Below are 15,603 nucleotides of genomic sequence, written 5' to 3'. Positions count from 1 at the left end.
CTACCGTCGAGCCTCTCACTACCGTCGAGCCTCTCACTACCGTCGAGCCTCTCACTACCGTCGAGCCACTCACTACCGTCGAGCCTCTCACTACCGTCGAGCCTCTCACTACCGTCGAGCCTCTCACTACTGTCGAGCCTCTCACTGCCTCTCACTACTGTCGAGCCTCTCACTGCCTCTCACTACTGTCGAGCCTCTCACTACCGTCGAGCCTCTCACTGCCTCTCACTACCGTCGAGCCTCTCACTGCCTCTCACTACCGTCGAGCCTCTCACTACCTCTCACTACCGTCGAGCCTCTCACTACCTCTCACTACCGTCGAGCCTCTCACTACCGTCGAGCCTCTCACTACCTCTCACTACCATCGAGCCTCTCTCTACGACGGCTATTCACAAACCGGGGTATGTGGGTATGCCGTTGAGGGTTACGCGCAAATGTGATTCACATTTTCAAACAGTCAATTTAGATTTTCCAACGAGGTTATACATTTGGGTGATGTTTTTTTTCTCTCTCGACTGAATAGCCTTATTTCACTGCCAAAAATAAAATGAAACCATCTAGCGTTCAGCAAAATAACAACACAATGTCAAATACAGGAAACCTAGTCAAATAATGAACATCCAATCACGTTAACCGGTAGTCTCTCACAGGAAACCTAGTCAAATAATGAACATCCAATCACGTTAACCGGTAGTCTCTCGCAGGAAACCTAGTCAAATAATGAACATCCAATCACGTTAACCGGTAGTCTCTCGCAGGAAACCTTCACTCTTCCACAGACATTTAGAAACGAAACATGCCCATTTGAAAAATAAGCGACAGGAGTTTATTGACCGATAAATAAGACAACTTTCGAGTAGTAAGACGTGTAAAAGCAACAGATACCATTAATAAGAAGGGGCTAGAAGCGCCTTATATGGTGAGCTTACATGGTGGCTCGGACAGGCAAGCACCATACTATTGTGGAGGACTTAAGTTTTCCTGCTGCTGCTTATATGGCTCGGGGAATGCCTTCGTCAAACACTGTTTCACGACGCGTCAGTGACATGGCAGGAGATATTTTGAAACAATTACAGCATACAAGCCAGTGAATTCTATGTTACAGCTGGATGAGTCAACCGATGTGGCGGGCCTGGCAACAGCTCCTGGTATGTCCGTTAGGTTTATGGAGGGTCAATTGAGGAAGACATCCTTTTTTTGCATTTTTATTTAACCTTTTATTTAACTAGGCAAGTCACTTAAAAACAAATTCTTGTTTACAATGATGGCCTACACCGGACAATCCCGTACGACGCTGGGCCAATTGTGCGGTCTTAAGGCACTGCATCTCAGTGCAAGAGGCGTCACTACAGTCCCTGGTTCGAATCGAGGCGGTTTCACACGCGGCTGTGATTGGGAGTCCCATAGAGCGGAGCACAATTGGCCCGGCGTCGTCCGGGTTTGTCTGGGGTAGGCTGTCATTGTAAATAAGAATTTGTTCTTAACTGACTTGCCTAGTTAAACAAAGGTAAAAATTTTAAAAATACAGCCTTCTATTTACCGCCGCAAACCAATGCTGGCACGAAGACCGCACTCCAACGAGCTGTATAACGCCATAAGCAAACAAGAAAATGCTCATCCAGAAGTAGCGCTCCTAGTGGCCGGGGACTTTAATGCAGGCAAACTTAAATCATTTTTACCTTGTTTCTACCAGCATGTCAAATGTGCAACCAGAGGAGGAGAGAAACTCTAGACCACCTTTACTCCACGCACAGAGCCGCGTACAAACCTCGCCCTCCATTTGGCAAATCTGACCGTAATTCTATCCTCCTGATTCCTGCTTACAAGCAAAAACGAAAGCAGGAACTACCAGTGACTCGCTCAATATGGAAGCGGTCAGATGATGCGGATGCTACGCTACAGGGCTGTTTTGCTAGCACATTGGAATATGTTCCGGGATTCATCCAATGTCTTTGAGGAGTATACCACCTCAGTCACTGGCTTCATCAATAAGTGCATCGACGACGTCGTCCCCACAGTGACCATACGCACACATCCCAACCTGAAGCCATGGATTACCCGCAACATCCGCACCTAGCTAAAGGCTAGAGCTGCAGCTTTCAAGGAGTGGGACACTAATCCCAACGCTTATATGAAATCCCGCTATGCCCTCAGACTAACCATCAAACAGGCAAAGCATCAATACATGACTGAGACTGAATCCTACTACACCGGTTGCGACACTCGTTGCATGTGGCAGGGCATGAAAACTGTTACTGACTACAAAGGGTAACCCAGCCGTGAGCTACCCAGTGACACGAGCGTACCAGACGAGCTAAATGCCTTTTATGTTCGCTTCGAGGCAAGCGACTCTGAAGCATGGATGAGGGCACCAGCTGTTCTGGACGACTGTGTGATCACGCTCTCCGTAGCCGATGTGAGCAAGACCTTAAAACAGGTCAACATTCACCGCTTGGCCAGACGGTTTACCAGGACATGTACTCAAAGCATGTGCGGACCAACTGGCAAGTGTTTTCACTGACATTTTCAACATCCGCTGTTCTGGACGACTGTGTGATCGCGCTCTCCATAGCTGATGTGAGTAAGACCTTTAAACAGGTCAACATTCACAAGGCCGCAGGGTCAGACGGATTACCAGGACATGTACTACGAGCATGCATGCGCTGACCAACTGACAAGTGTCTTCACTGACATTTTCAACCTCTCCCTGTCCCAGTATGTAATACCAGCATGTATCAAGCAGACCACGATTTTCCTTGTGGCCAAGAAAGCGAAGGTAACCTGCCTAAATGATTACCGCCCTGTAGCACTCATGTGGGTAGCCATGAAGTGCTTTGAAAGGCTGGTCATGGCTCATTTTTGTTATATTATCTATACAATAGGCCATAATTGATTTTGGCCCATTAGGCATGGCATATTACCAAGTTCAAGGAGCTTTCCATTTTGATTGGGTAATTTTGCCTAAAAACCTTTAGGCCTACTTGTAAAACAATGTCATTTGTATTTCTAAGTCACAGCCTACAGCGCATTCAGAAAGTATTCAGACTTTTCCCACATTTTGTTACGTTACAGCCTTATTCTAAAATGAATGAAATACCATTTTGTCCTCATCAATCTACACACAACAATTTTTGCAAATGTATAAAAAATAAATAACCTACCTTATTTGCATAAATATTTAGACCCTTTGCTATGAGACTTTGCTGTGCATCCTGTTTCTATTGATCATCCTTGATCCTTGTTTCTACAACTTGATTTTAGTCCACCTGTGGTAAGTTCAACTGATTGGACATTATTTGTAAAGGCACACACCTGTCTATATAAGTTCCGACAGTTGACAGTGCATGTCACAGCAAAAATCAAGCCATGAGGTCGAAGGAATTGTCCGTAGAGCTCTGAGACAGGATTGTGTCGAAGCCCAGATCTGGAGAAGGGTACCAAAACATTTCTGCAGCATTGAAGATCCCCAAGAACACAGTGGCCTCCATCATTCTTAAATGGATGAAGTTTGGAACCACCAAGAGTCATCCTAGACCTGGCCACCCGGCCAAACTGAGCAATCAGGGGAGAAGTGCCTTGGTCAGGGAGGTGACCAAAACCTGATGGTCACTCTGGCAGAGTTCCTCTGGAGATGAGGGAACCTTCCAGAAGGACAACCATCTCTGCAGCACTCCACCAATCAGACATTTATGGTAGAGTGGCCAGACGGAAGCTACTCCTCAGTAAAAAGGCACGACAGCCCACTTGGACTTGCCAAAAGGAACCTAAAGGACTCTCAGGCCATGAGAAACATGATTCTCTGGTCTGATGAAACTAAAATGTTGGCCTGAATGCCAAGCGTCACATCTGAAGGAAGCCTGGCACCACCCCTATGATGAAGCATGGTGTTGGCAGCATCATGATGCAAGGATGTTTTTCAGCGGCAGGGACTGGGAGACTAGTCAGGATCGAGGGAAAGCTGAACGGCGCAAAGTACCGAGATCCTTGAAGAAAACCTGCTCAGGACCTCAGACTGGGGTGATGGTTCACCTTCCAACAGGACAATGACCCTAAGCACACAGCCAAGACAACACGAGTGGCTTTGGGAAGTCTCTGAATGTCCTTGAGTGGCCCAGCCAGAGCCCAGACTTGAACCTGATCAAATATCTCTGGAGGGACTTGGAAAATGGCTGTGCAGCAATGCTCCCCCTCCAACCTGACCGAGTTTGAGAGGCTCTGCAGATAAGAATGGGAGAAACTCTCCATATACAGGTGTACCAAGCCTGTAGCCTCATACCCAAGAAGACTCGAGGCTGTCAACAGTCAAATCTGTTTTTGCTTTGTCATAATTCGGTATTGTATGTAAATTGATGAGGGGAAAAAATTATTGAATCTGTTTTCAAATAAGGCTGAAACGTAACAAAATGTGGAAGAAGTCAAGGGGTCTGAGTACTTTCCAAATGCTGTACTCAAAATGTATAGACTATAATGATTTAATACAATGAAATGTTGTTTAAATGCTGAGTGCTTTATGTCCCTAACAGCCTATTGTGTGGCACTCGCAAATGCTTCACAATGTATTTCTTTCTAAGCTATAGCCTTTTAATAATTTTCATTCCTTCTTATGTTTATTCAAATACTTTTCTTTCAAATCCATATCGTTTGGTTTCAATACTTAAAAATGAAATGGTAGTTTCAGGTAGTCACAAAAATAGATGGGTGTTGGTTAAATTGGGATTTTTAGTGAATGGAGCGAATTTGGAGCAGCAGTTGTTTTTTCTCCTAAATGAGCACCGAGCGGTTTTTAGCGGAGCGGTTGGAGCTGTGCATCAGCACCGGGAATTCCAACTGCTCAACTTCGCTCACATCTTCTGACACCCATACAACTCCTCCATTTTGGGCTTAGTCCCCATGTCGTCATTTTGCTGGTATTCATTTTAACCATCTGGCTCTCTCTCTCCCCCCCTCTTCAGTGTTCCATTCAACAGACAGTGGATGCTCCCGCAGGAGCTCCCAGGATTCCTTTCACCTGTCCAACTCCGGCTCGGCTGAGGAGGTGGAGGAGTGCGAGCTGAAAGGTAGAGCGAGGGAGGGGAGACATTAAATGCACGTCATGTCCCATATCATTCACCACCTCATCGGCTGGTGTCCCATCATATTCACCCACCAAGGCCGGAAAACGTCTCCCATTTTTACTGGCAGTCGTTAACATTGCTCTCTGGACTGTTAGGGAAAGATAGATTGGTGTGTGTGTGTTTTGTAAAAGTTATAAATCTTTTATTATCTATGATAAGAGCATACGAAGGCAGGTTCATGTAAGGTTAATAGGCACAGACTGGTAGTCTTAACTGTGGCTTCACGAAAAGAGGTGGTTTTTTTTAACCTACACGCACAGACTGGTAGTCATTACTGTGGCTTCACGAAAAGGGGTGGGTGTTTTTAACCTACACGCACAGACTTATTTGAATGAAACAGATTAGAGGAGGTGTTACATTTTCTGTGGATCCAGCTTCTAAGATACTGTACCAGTCTTAACTATTGGGTTTGTGGGCTAACACTTGAATACACGTTTTACCTAACATTGCTGACTATCAGCATGGTTGGGTGGGCTTTCATGTGTGTTCCCATGTCCTTCATCTGTGTGAGGGGTACACAAAGTACTGCTTTGTGGGTAGTGTATAGGATGTAGTATATTTGTGTGGGTATGTAGTAGGTTAAAGGTTATGTGTGGGGGTGTGAGGTAGTGTATGCACTCACTCATTCAAAAGTTTGGGTCACTTTGAAATTTCCTTGTTTTTGAAAGAAAAGCAACAAAAAAAAACAAAGTCCATTAAAATAACATCAAAATGATCAGAAATACAGTGTAGACATTGTTAATGTTGGAAATTACTATTGTAGCTGGAAACGCATGATTATTAAATGGAATATCTACACAGGCTTTTCTTTTCAAAACAAGGACATTTCTAAGTGACCCCAAACCTGAAAGGTAGTGTATATGTGGTGTTGTGGGGCTGGTGGTGTGTAGTAGTATTTTTGTGGTGGTGGGGGGTGTGTGTGTGTGTGTGTGTGTGTGTGTGGTAGTATATACAGTTGAAGTCGGAAGTTTACATACACTTAGGTTGGAGTCATTAAAACTAGTTTTTCAACCACTCCACAAATTTCTTGTTAACAAACTATAATTTTGACAAGTAATTTTTCAAAAAATGGTTTACAGACAGATTATTTCACTTATAACTCACTGTATCACAATTCCAGTAGGTCAGAAGTTTACATACACTAAGTTGACTGTGCCTTTAAACAGCTTGGAAAATTCCAGAAAATGATGTCATGGCTTTATAAGCTTCTAATAGACTAATTGACATCATTTGAGTCAATTGGAGGTGTACCTGTGGATGTATTTCAAGGCCTCCTCCAAGGCCTCTTTGCTTGACATCATGAGACAATCAAAAGAAATCAGCCAAGACCTCAGAAAAACAATTGTAGACCTCCACAAGTCTGGTTCATCCTTGGGAGCAATTTCCAAACGCCTGAAGGTACCACATCCATCTGTACAAACAATAGTATGCAAGTATAAACGCCATTGGACCACGCAGCCGTCATACCGCTTAGGAAGGAGACACGTTCTGTCTCCTAGAGATGAATGTACTTTAGTGCGAAAAGTGCTAATCAATCCCAGAACAACAGCAAAGGACCTTGTGAAGATGCTGGAGGAAACGGTTACAAAGTATCTATATCCACAGAAAACAAGTCCTATATCGACATAAGCTGAAAGGCCGCTCAGCAAGGAAGAAGCCATCTCCAAAAAAAAGCCACACTACGGTTTGCAACTGCACATGGGGCCAAAGATTGTACTTTTTGGAGAAATGTCCTCTGGTCTGATGAAACAAAAATAGAACTGTCTGGGCATAATGACCATCATTATGTTTGGAAGAAAAAGGGGGAGGCTTGCAAGCCGAAGAACACCATCCCAAACGTGAAGCCTGGGGGTGGCAGCATCTTGTTGTTGGGGTGCTTTGCTGCAGGAGGGTCTAGTGCACTTCACAAAATAGATAGCATCATGAGGATGGAAAATTAGGTGGATATATTGAAGCAACATCTCAAGACATCAGTCAAGAAGTTAAAGCTTGGTCGCAAATGGGTCTTCCAAATGGACAATGACTCCAAGCATACTTCCAAAGTTGTGGCAAAATGGCTTAAGGACAACAAAGTCAAGGTATTGGAGTGGCCATCGCAAAGACCTGACCTCAATCCTATAGAAGATTTGTGGGCAGAACTGAAAAAGTGTGTGCGAGCAAGGAGGCCTACAGACCTGACTCAGTTACACCAGCTCTGTTAGGAGGAATGGGCCAAAGGCTACCTGACACGTTTGACCCAAGTTAAACAATTTAAAGGCAATACTACCAAATACTAATTGAATGTATGTAAACTTCTGATCCACTGTGAATGTGATGAAAGAAATAAAAGCTGAAATTAATAATTCTCTACTATTATTCTGACATTTCACATTCTTAAAATAAAGTGGTGATCTGACCTAAGACAGATACTTTGTACTAGGATTAAATGTCAGGAATTGTGAAACTGAGTTTTTAAATGTATTTGGCTAAGTTGTATGTAAACTTCCGACTTCAACTGTTTTTGTTGGTGAGTAGTAATATATATTGTATATATGTGGTGGTGTGTAGTACTATATAGTATATATGTGGTGGTGTGTAGTACTATATAGTATATATGTGGTGGTGTGTAGTAGTAGTATATATGTGGGGCTGGTTGCTGAGTGTAATCTATTTCTCTCAGATGGCTGTGAGGGCCAGTCCCTGATGGCGGTATCTAAGAGTGTCTCCCTGTCGCACGCCTCCCTCTTCTCAGGTATCTGGTCTGGTGAGGGCGGGGCGGGGGAAGGGGCTAAGGAGGCCAGGGAGCTATGGGTTGGGAGGGTAGGGTTGGGCTCTATCCCAGTTTTCATTAACCAAATACACTGCTGGATTCACCTGCTCCTGCTTTCTCCCGTTGTGCTCTATACAAACAAACACGTGACTGTCTCAACTGTTCTGGGGAACTACGGTAAACTTCATCATGTAAAATAACGTGACCCGTGAAAGGAACAACATAATCGGCTTCATTACCTAAAGTATGTTTTGTGTGGGCCCATTTTATTTATTTATTTTGTGTGGGGGGGGGGGGGAGAAATATTGTGAAACACTATGATTCCACTATTACTCTAAATCTATTGACATTTACTGAAATGACAATGCAACTATATTACATTGTATCTCCTTTAAAATAAACATCAGATATGACACGTGCAAGACTAGAGTTAAGAGCCTTTACAATGGACTACAAACAAAATGGCTGCCACCTAATCGTATTTGCTATCAATAAATGATAAGATAATATAAAATAATTCCAGCATTGGTGAGACATACTGCTGCGTGGTAGGCTTTCATAAGACAAAGGACACTTGTTGAATATGTCAGTTCGGGTTAATGATAGGTCAATCCTTTTGCATATAAAGGTAGGGATCTTTTATTTTTTGTGATTGTATGAATTTGATGCCTTTTCTTTTGAACCAGGTGATGCTATAGTTTGATAGTTGTGCTTTTTAAAAGCACTGAGCCTAATCTCGATCTATCTCTGTTTCTCTCTCAAAATGTAAGAGGCTTTAATGGCAAGGGAAAAACATATGTTTACATTGCCAAAGCAAGGAAGAGAGATTAATGAACAAAAGTGAAATAAATAAATAAAAATCACTGTAAACATTAACACTCACAAAAGTTCCAAAAGGAAAAATACATGTCAAGTGTAATTGTCAATATACAATGTTGTAATGATATGCACATTGTTATAGTACAAAAGAGAAAATAAATCAACATAAACAGGTTGCATTTACAATGGTGTTTGTTTCTTCACATTTTTCTGAGAATTTCCTTATTCATGTCTAGGCAGATGTAAAATGTTACTGTGTTTACTAATTTAAAAGTGGGTTAGGTCTGCCCTATATAAAATTAGCATACCCCCTGAGTCTCTTCCCTGTTTCACATCTGGTAGTGTGGTGGATGGGACTACCAGCTCTCTGTAACCTAGAGGGCAACCAGTGGGTCCGTCTCCTCTATACCATGTTTCTTGTAGGATGACAATGTCTGTAATTTCAGTTTATTTGATGAAGTCTGGGTTCCTGCTCTTTAGGCACAAGACAGATGACCTCAGACCTTGTATATATTCCAGGATGAGATAGTAAAAGCTTTGTGTTCCATAGTGTCTAGTGTTGTTTTGTGTGGTTTAGGCCCCGGACCATCACAGTAGGTGTGAGCAGAGCATGTTGAGCATCTGTCACATACCTCTTAGGTCGCAGGATGGGGCTTGGGCGGGTGTAATAGTGGGGGTTGGGTCTGTTGCAGGATTGGGCTTACGCAGGTGTAATAGTGGGGCTTGGGTCTGTTGCTCTGCTCATGGCCTGGGCATATGTCCTGCTGTTATGTTGAGGTTCCTTTCTCTTTCTCTCTCTCAGATGCAGACATAAAGCGCGGTGTGACATCCAGTGGCCGCTCTTTCCTCAGATCAGAATCTATGTAAGAACTACTTCCTCCCTTCTAGCCTCAAAGATGTTGGCCTAATGCCAAATCGACCTCTCTATCCTTTGCCCTACGCACTTGTGGAAATAGGGCAAAGAGCACTCACCAACTTGTTTAGAGCACTCACCAACTTGTTTAGAGCACTCACCAACTTGTTTAGAGCACTCACCAACTTGTTTCGAGCACTCACCAACTTGTTTCGAGCACTCACCAACTTGTTTCGAGCACTCACCAACTTGTTTCGAGCACTCACCAACTTGTTAAGAGCACACACCAACTTGCCCTCTGATAGGATAAGTCTTGGTCTAAGATTTCCAAAAGTGTATAATCTACGTGCACAATTAGTTGTAATGCACATATGAAAATCATAACTGGCATGTAGATTGGTAGAAATTGTAGGATAAATTATTAATTGTCACTTCACATGAAAAAGGTTGCCGACTCCTGGTAGGGGAGAGTGGGGTACATTGAGCCAAAGGGGTAAATTGAGCCACCCTTATTTTCTAGGAAACCGTATGTTTGCGGTAGTTGAAATTAGGCTATTGTTTGCGGTAGTTGAAATTAGGCTATTGTTTGCGGTAGTTGAAATTAGGCTATTGTTTGCGGAAGTTGAAATGAGGCTATTGTTTGCGGAAGTTGAAATGAGGCTATTGTTTGCGGAAGTTGAAATGAGGCTATTGTTTGCGGAAGTTGAAATGAGGCTATTGTTTGCGGAAGTTGAAATGAGGCTATTGTTTGCGGAAGTTGAAATGAGGCTATTGTTTGCGGAAGTTGAAATGAGGCTATTGTTTGCGGAAGTTGAAATGAGGCTATTGTTTGCGGAAGTTGAAATGAGGCTATTGTTTGCGGAAGTTGAAATGAGGCTATTGTTTGCGGAAGTTGAAATGAGGCTATTGTTTGCGGAAGTTGAAATGAGGCTATTGTTTGCGGAAGTTGAAATGAGGCTATTGTTTGCGGAAGTTGAAATGAGGCTATTGTTTGCGGAAGTTGAAATGAGGCTATTGTTTGCGGAAGTTGAAATGAGGCTATTGTTTGCGGAAGTTGAAATGAGGCTATTGTTTGCGGAAGTTGAAATGAGGCTATTGTTTGCGGAAGTTGAAATGAGGCTATTGTTTGCGGAAGTTGAAATGAGGCTATTGTTTGCGGAAGTTGAAATTAGGCTATTGTTTGCGGAAGTTGAAATTAAACTGTTTGGTGTATGCTTGTTCTCTATTCCAACTATCAATCTTTCTCTCTCTCTCAGTTCTCCGTCGTTCCTCCAGTCTAACTCTGCTGAGTCGGTGGCCATGGGCCTGCTCAGGCAGTTTGAGGGCATGCAGCTCCCTGCAGCCTCGGAGCTCGACTGGCTGGTCCCAGAACAAGACGCACCACAGAAGGTACACACACACACACACACACACACACACACACACACACACACACACACACACACACACACACACACACAAATAGACACACACACACTTAGACTCACACAAACTGACCTGTATCCTGCTACACTCAGCTCCTGCCCATCCCTGACTCCCTGCCCATCTCTCCTGATGACGGGGAGCATGCTGATATCTACAAGCTGAGGATCCGAGTGAGAGGGAACCTGGAGTGGGCCCCGCCGCGACCCCAGATCATCTTCAACATTCACCCCGCGCCCAAGTGAGTCCTTAACACACACACACGGGTCACAAACTTAGTTGCTGACTTCACACTATTCTCTGTTTGCCTCCCCCTTTTTTGTTTCTCTCTCTCTCTCTCTCGCTTCCTCTCTCGCTCGCTGTGTCTCGCTCGCTGTGTCTCGCTCGCTGTGTTGCTGGCTCTCTCTCTCTCTCGCTCTCTCTCTCTCTCTCTCTCTCTCTCTCTCTCTCTCTCTCTCTCTCTCTCTCTCTCTCTCTCTCTCTCTCTCTCTCTCTCGCTGTGTCGCTGTCTCTCTCGCTGTCAGTTTGTCTCTAGTTCTGTCTTTTTGTTTCTTTCTGCCTGTCTCTCACTAACCCTCCTCCCTCCCCTTTTCTCTCTATCAGGAGGAAGATCGTTGTGGCCAAGCAGAACTACCGCTGTGCAGGCTGCGGGACTCGCATAGACCCAGGTACGAACCACATTGAAGATACCCGCTGCCATAGCACAACCACCCATGTTATCCCTATCCCACGGTGGCCATTTTGTGTCAACCTACCCCCCCCTGCCTCACTCACATTAAAACTCTTAACCCCCCCACCGGACAGACTACATCAAGCGAATGCGCTATTGTGAGTACCTGGGCCGCTACTTCTGCCAGTGTTGCCATGAGAACGCCCAGGCGGTGGTGCCGGGCCGTGTGCTGAGGAAGTGGGACTTCAGCAAGTACTATGTCAGCAACTTTGCCCGGGACCTGCTGGGCAAGATATCAGGAGACCCCCTGTTCAACCCCAACGACATCAACAGTGGCCTCTACAAGAAAACCAAAGCCCTGGAGACTGTCCGGGTGAGAGCACTTGATTGATTTTTTATTTTTATACTTTCCTGGTTAGTTTAATGTTGGTTTGTTTTAATGCTTATCTTATTTTAGGTTTGGTTAGTTACTTTACTTCAGTTTACTGTAACTCACCTGTACTAGAAGGAATGAGTTTGAGTTTGAAATGCATTCTGTGAACTAAGTATATTTTACTAATATTCTTCAGGTTTTGAGGGTCCAACTATTCCACATGAAAAACCTCTTCAAGACCTGCCGCCTGGCTAGAGAGTAAGTTGTGTTGCATCTATTATGGCTCTCCATTAGCATTCCTGGGGTCCAGCATTTCCATTAGCATTCCTGGGGTCCAGCAAAATGAAGGCACTTTATACCCAGTCCCTTACTCCAACACTACCACATATCTACAACACACTGTGTGCCCTCTGGCCCTTACTCCAACACTACCACATATCTACAACACACTGTGTGCCCTCAGTCCCTTACTCCAACACTACCACATATCTACAACACACTGTGTGCCCTCAGTCCCTTACTCCAACACTACCACATATCTACAACACACTGTGTGCCCTCAGGCCCCTCCTCCACCACTACCACATATCTACAACACACTGTGTGCCCCCAGTCCCTTACTCCAACACTACCACATATCTACAACACACTGTGTGCCCCCAGTCCCTTACTCCAACACTACCACATATCTACAACACACTGTGTGCCCTCAGGCCCCTACTCCAACACTACCACATATCTACAACACACTGTGTGCCCTCAGTCCCTTACTCCAACACTACCACATATCTACAACACACTGTGTGCCCTCAGGCCCCTCCTCCACCACTACCACATATCTACAACACACTGTGTGCCCCCAGTCCCTTACTCCAACACTACCACATATCTACAACACACTGTGTGCCCCCAGTCCCTTACTCCAACACTACCACATATCTACAACACACTGTGTGCCCTCAGGCCCCTACTCCAACACTACCACATATCTACAACACACTGTGTGCCCCCAGTCCCTTACTCCAACACTACCACATATCTACAACACACTGTGTGCCCTCAGGACCTTACTCCAACACTACCACATATCTACAACACACTGTGTCCCCAGTCCCTTACTCAAACACTACCACATATCTACAACACACTGTGTGCCCCCAGTCCCTTACTCCAACACTACCACATATCTACAACACACTGTGTGCCCCCAGTCCCTTACTCCAACACTACCACATATCTACAACACACTGTGTGCCCTCAGGACCTTACTCCAACACTACCACATATCTACAACACAAGTTTAGTCATCTCAACCTACTCAATTTACACGTTATTTATTACAATGTTTACTTGAGATTTAGGGTTTAGTGAATGTTTTGTTCCAAATACAATGCTTTTAGTTTTAAGGAATATTTAGGGCTAACTTATTCCTTGCCACCCACTCTAAAACTAACTGCAGCTCTTTGTTAAGTGTTGCAGTGATTTCAGTCGCTGTTGTAACTATAGTGTTGAGTCATTCGCATACAGAGCCCTACTGGCTTTACTCAGTCAGAGGCATATCGTTAGTCAAATTCTTAAATAGTAAGGGGCATAGACAGCTGCCCTGTGGAATTCCTGATTCTACCTGGATTATTATGTTTGAGAGGCTTCCATTTAAAGAACACACTCTTTGTTATGTTAGACAGGTAACTCTTTATCCACAATAAAGCAGGGGGTGTAAAGCCATAACACACACTTTTCCAGCAGCAGCCTATAATCGATAATGTCTAACAAAACAGACCCCACAATCTTTTTATCGTTTGATCTTTTCATTTCTCAGCCAATCATTTCTCTCAATTTCTCTCAGCCAATCATCAGTCATTTGTGTAAGTGCTGTGCTTGTTGGATGTCCTTCCCTATAAGCGTGCTGAATGTCTGTCAATTTGTTTACTGTAAAATAGCATTGTTACAGTTACCAACTAAGGGTTGGTAACAGGCTGATTGGATGGATATTTGAGCCGGTAAAGGGGGCTTTACTATTCTTAGATACAGGAATGACTTTTGCTTCCCTCCAGGCCTGAGGGCACAAACTTTCTAGTAGGCTTAAATTGAAGATATTGGAAATAGGAGTCCTCTATTATCCTCAGTAATTGTTTCAAGTGGAATGAGGTTGTTTTGGCTGGAGCACTGTCCACTCTCAGTGAACCCCAAAATAAATGTAAGTCAAATGTCACACCTTGTAGGTCAGGCTAGCTCTCCAAGTGGATGGTTTATATACCTTGTAGGTCAGGCTAGCTCTCCAAGTGGATGGTTTATACACCTTGTAGGTCAGGCTAGCTCTCCAAGTGGATGGTTTATATACCTTGTAGGTCAGGCTAGCTCTCCAAGTGGATGGTTTATATACCTTGTAGGTCAGGCTAGCTCTCCAAGTGGATGGTTTATACACCTTGTAGGTCAGGCTAGCTCTCCAAGTGGATGGTTTATACACCTTGTAGGTCAGGCTAGCTCTCCAAGTGGATGGTTTATATACCTTGTAGGTCAGGCTAGCTCTCCAAGTGGATGGTTTATATACCTTGTAGGTCAGGCTAGCTCTCCAAGTGGATGGTTTATACACCTTGTAGGTCAGGTTAGCTCTCCAAGTGGATGGTTTATATACCTTGTAGGTCAGGCTAGCTCTCCAAGTGGATGGTTTATATACCTTGTAGGTCAGGCTAGCTCTCCAAGTGGATGGTTTATACACCTTGTAGGTCAGGCTAGCTCTCCAAGTGGATGGTTTGTTACATCCAGATTGTCAGACCCCGGTGGCTTGTCATTGTTAATGGACAACAATAAAAAGAAAATGTGCCTCTTCCACCCTGACTTTACAGAATTCATAAGTACAGTTCCTGTCTTTCATAATTCGGTCAGATAAAACTTGGATGTGTCGTGTCAGCGTTTGTTGCTGGCATGTCATCCCTAAGTTTGTTTATCTTGCCAATGGAAAAAGTCATTAAAGTAGTTTGTGTGTGTGTGTGTGTCCTGCAATAACTGGTATTGTTGGTATGAGACGGTCCATTCCATTGACATGTCTCCTAATAGTAATCCTGTGCTACTCCTCTGAGATGACTGTGTGTCTGCACTAACAGGTAAAGTATTCCAGCTATGGATGGTAATTGTTGGTATGAGTTCCCCTGACGTGTGTCCCTGCGTTTGGCCCCCACAGCGTGCTGGACCAGTTCGACAGCCTCCCTGGTCACCTGACTGAGGACCTGCACCTGTTCTCACTCAGCGACCTCAATGCTGTGCGCAATGGAGAGCTGGCCCCCCGGCTACGAGAGCTTCTGAAATTGGGTTCCGCGCACGTGGCTGGCTGTGTGGTGAGAATGCTTAATCATGAACCAGATACTCCTGTTGTCACTGTAGTTCACTCTCAGATACGCTAATAGAGATCAAAATCAACAATGTATATCAGGATTTACATTTTGAATTGTCTTTTACTCTATCCGTTTTAAATAAAGGTTAAATAAAATATCCATATGAGTAGGATGATTGGTCTTCACCAAACCAGTGTGATTGTGAACTAAACATTCTGGAGTTGTCATTCTATAAGATGGCTAGTACTGTATGTGTCAAATGACTGTTGGC

General features: G+C 44.2%; 1 protein-coding gene across 1 annotated transcript in view; it reads left to right on the top strand.

Moving 5' to 3' along the window:
* LOC109889024 (run domain Beclin-1-interacting and cysteine-rich domain-containing protein) overlaps positions 1–15,603 on the top strand; it is a 69,784-nt gene that overhangs the window by 49,645 nt on the left and 4,536 nt on the right. Inside the window, exons 11-19 of the mRNA XM_031822218.1 lie at positions 4,953–5,057; positions 7,774–7,845; positions 9,485–9,545; positions 10,792–10,924; positions 11,053–11,198; positions 11,561–11,625; positions 11,762–12,000; positions 12,197–12,258; positions 15,182–15,335. Of these exons, the coding sequence (XP_031678078.1) occupies positions 4,953–5,057; positions 7,774–7,845; positions 9,485–9,545; positions 10,792–10,924; positions 11,053–11,198; positions 11,561–11,625; positions 11,762–12,000; positions 12,197–12,258; positions 15,182–15,335 (1,037 nt within the window). The remainder of the gene's footprint in view (positions 1–4,952; positions 5,058–7,773; positions 7,846–9,484; positions 9,546–10,791; positions 10,925–11,052; positions 11,199–11,560; positions 11,626–11,761; positions 12,001–12,196; positions 12,259–15,181; positions 15,336–15,603) is intronic.

This window comes from Oncorhynchus kisutch, linkage group LG4 (genome assembly GCF_002021735.2).
Source record: "Oncorhynchus kisutch isolate 150728-3 linkage group LG4, Okis_V2, whole genome shotgun sequence".
NCBI lineage: Eukaryota > Metazoa > Chordata > Actinopteri > Salmoniformes > Salmonidae > Oncorhynchus > Oncorhynchus kisutch.
The sequence above is the reverse complement of the archived record's forward strand: the minus strand, read 5'-3'. Positions and strand labels throughout refer to the sequence as shown.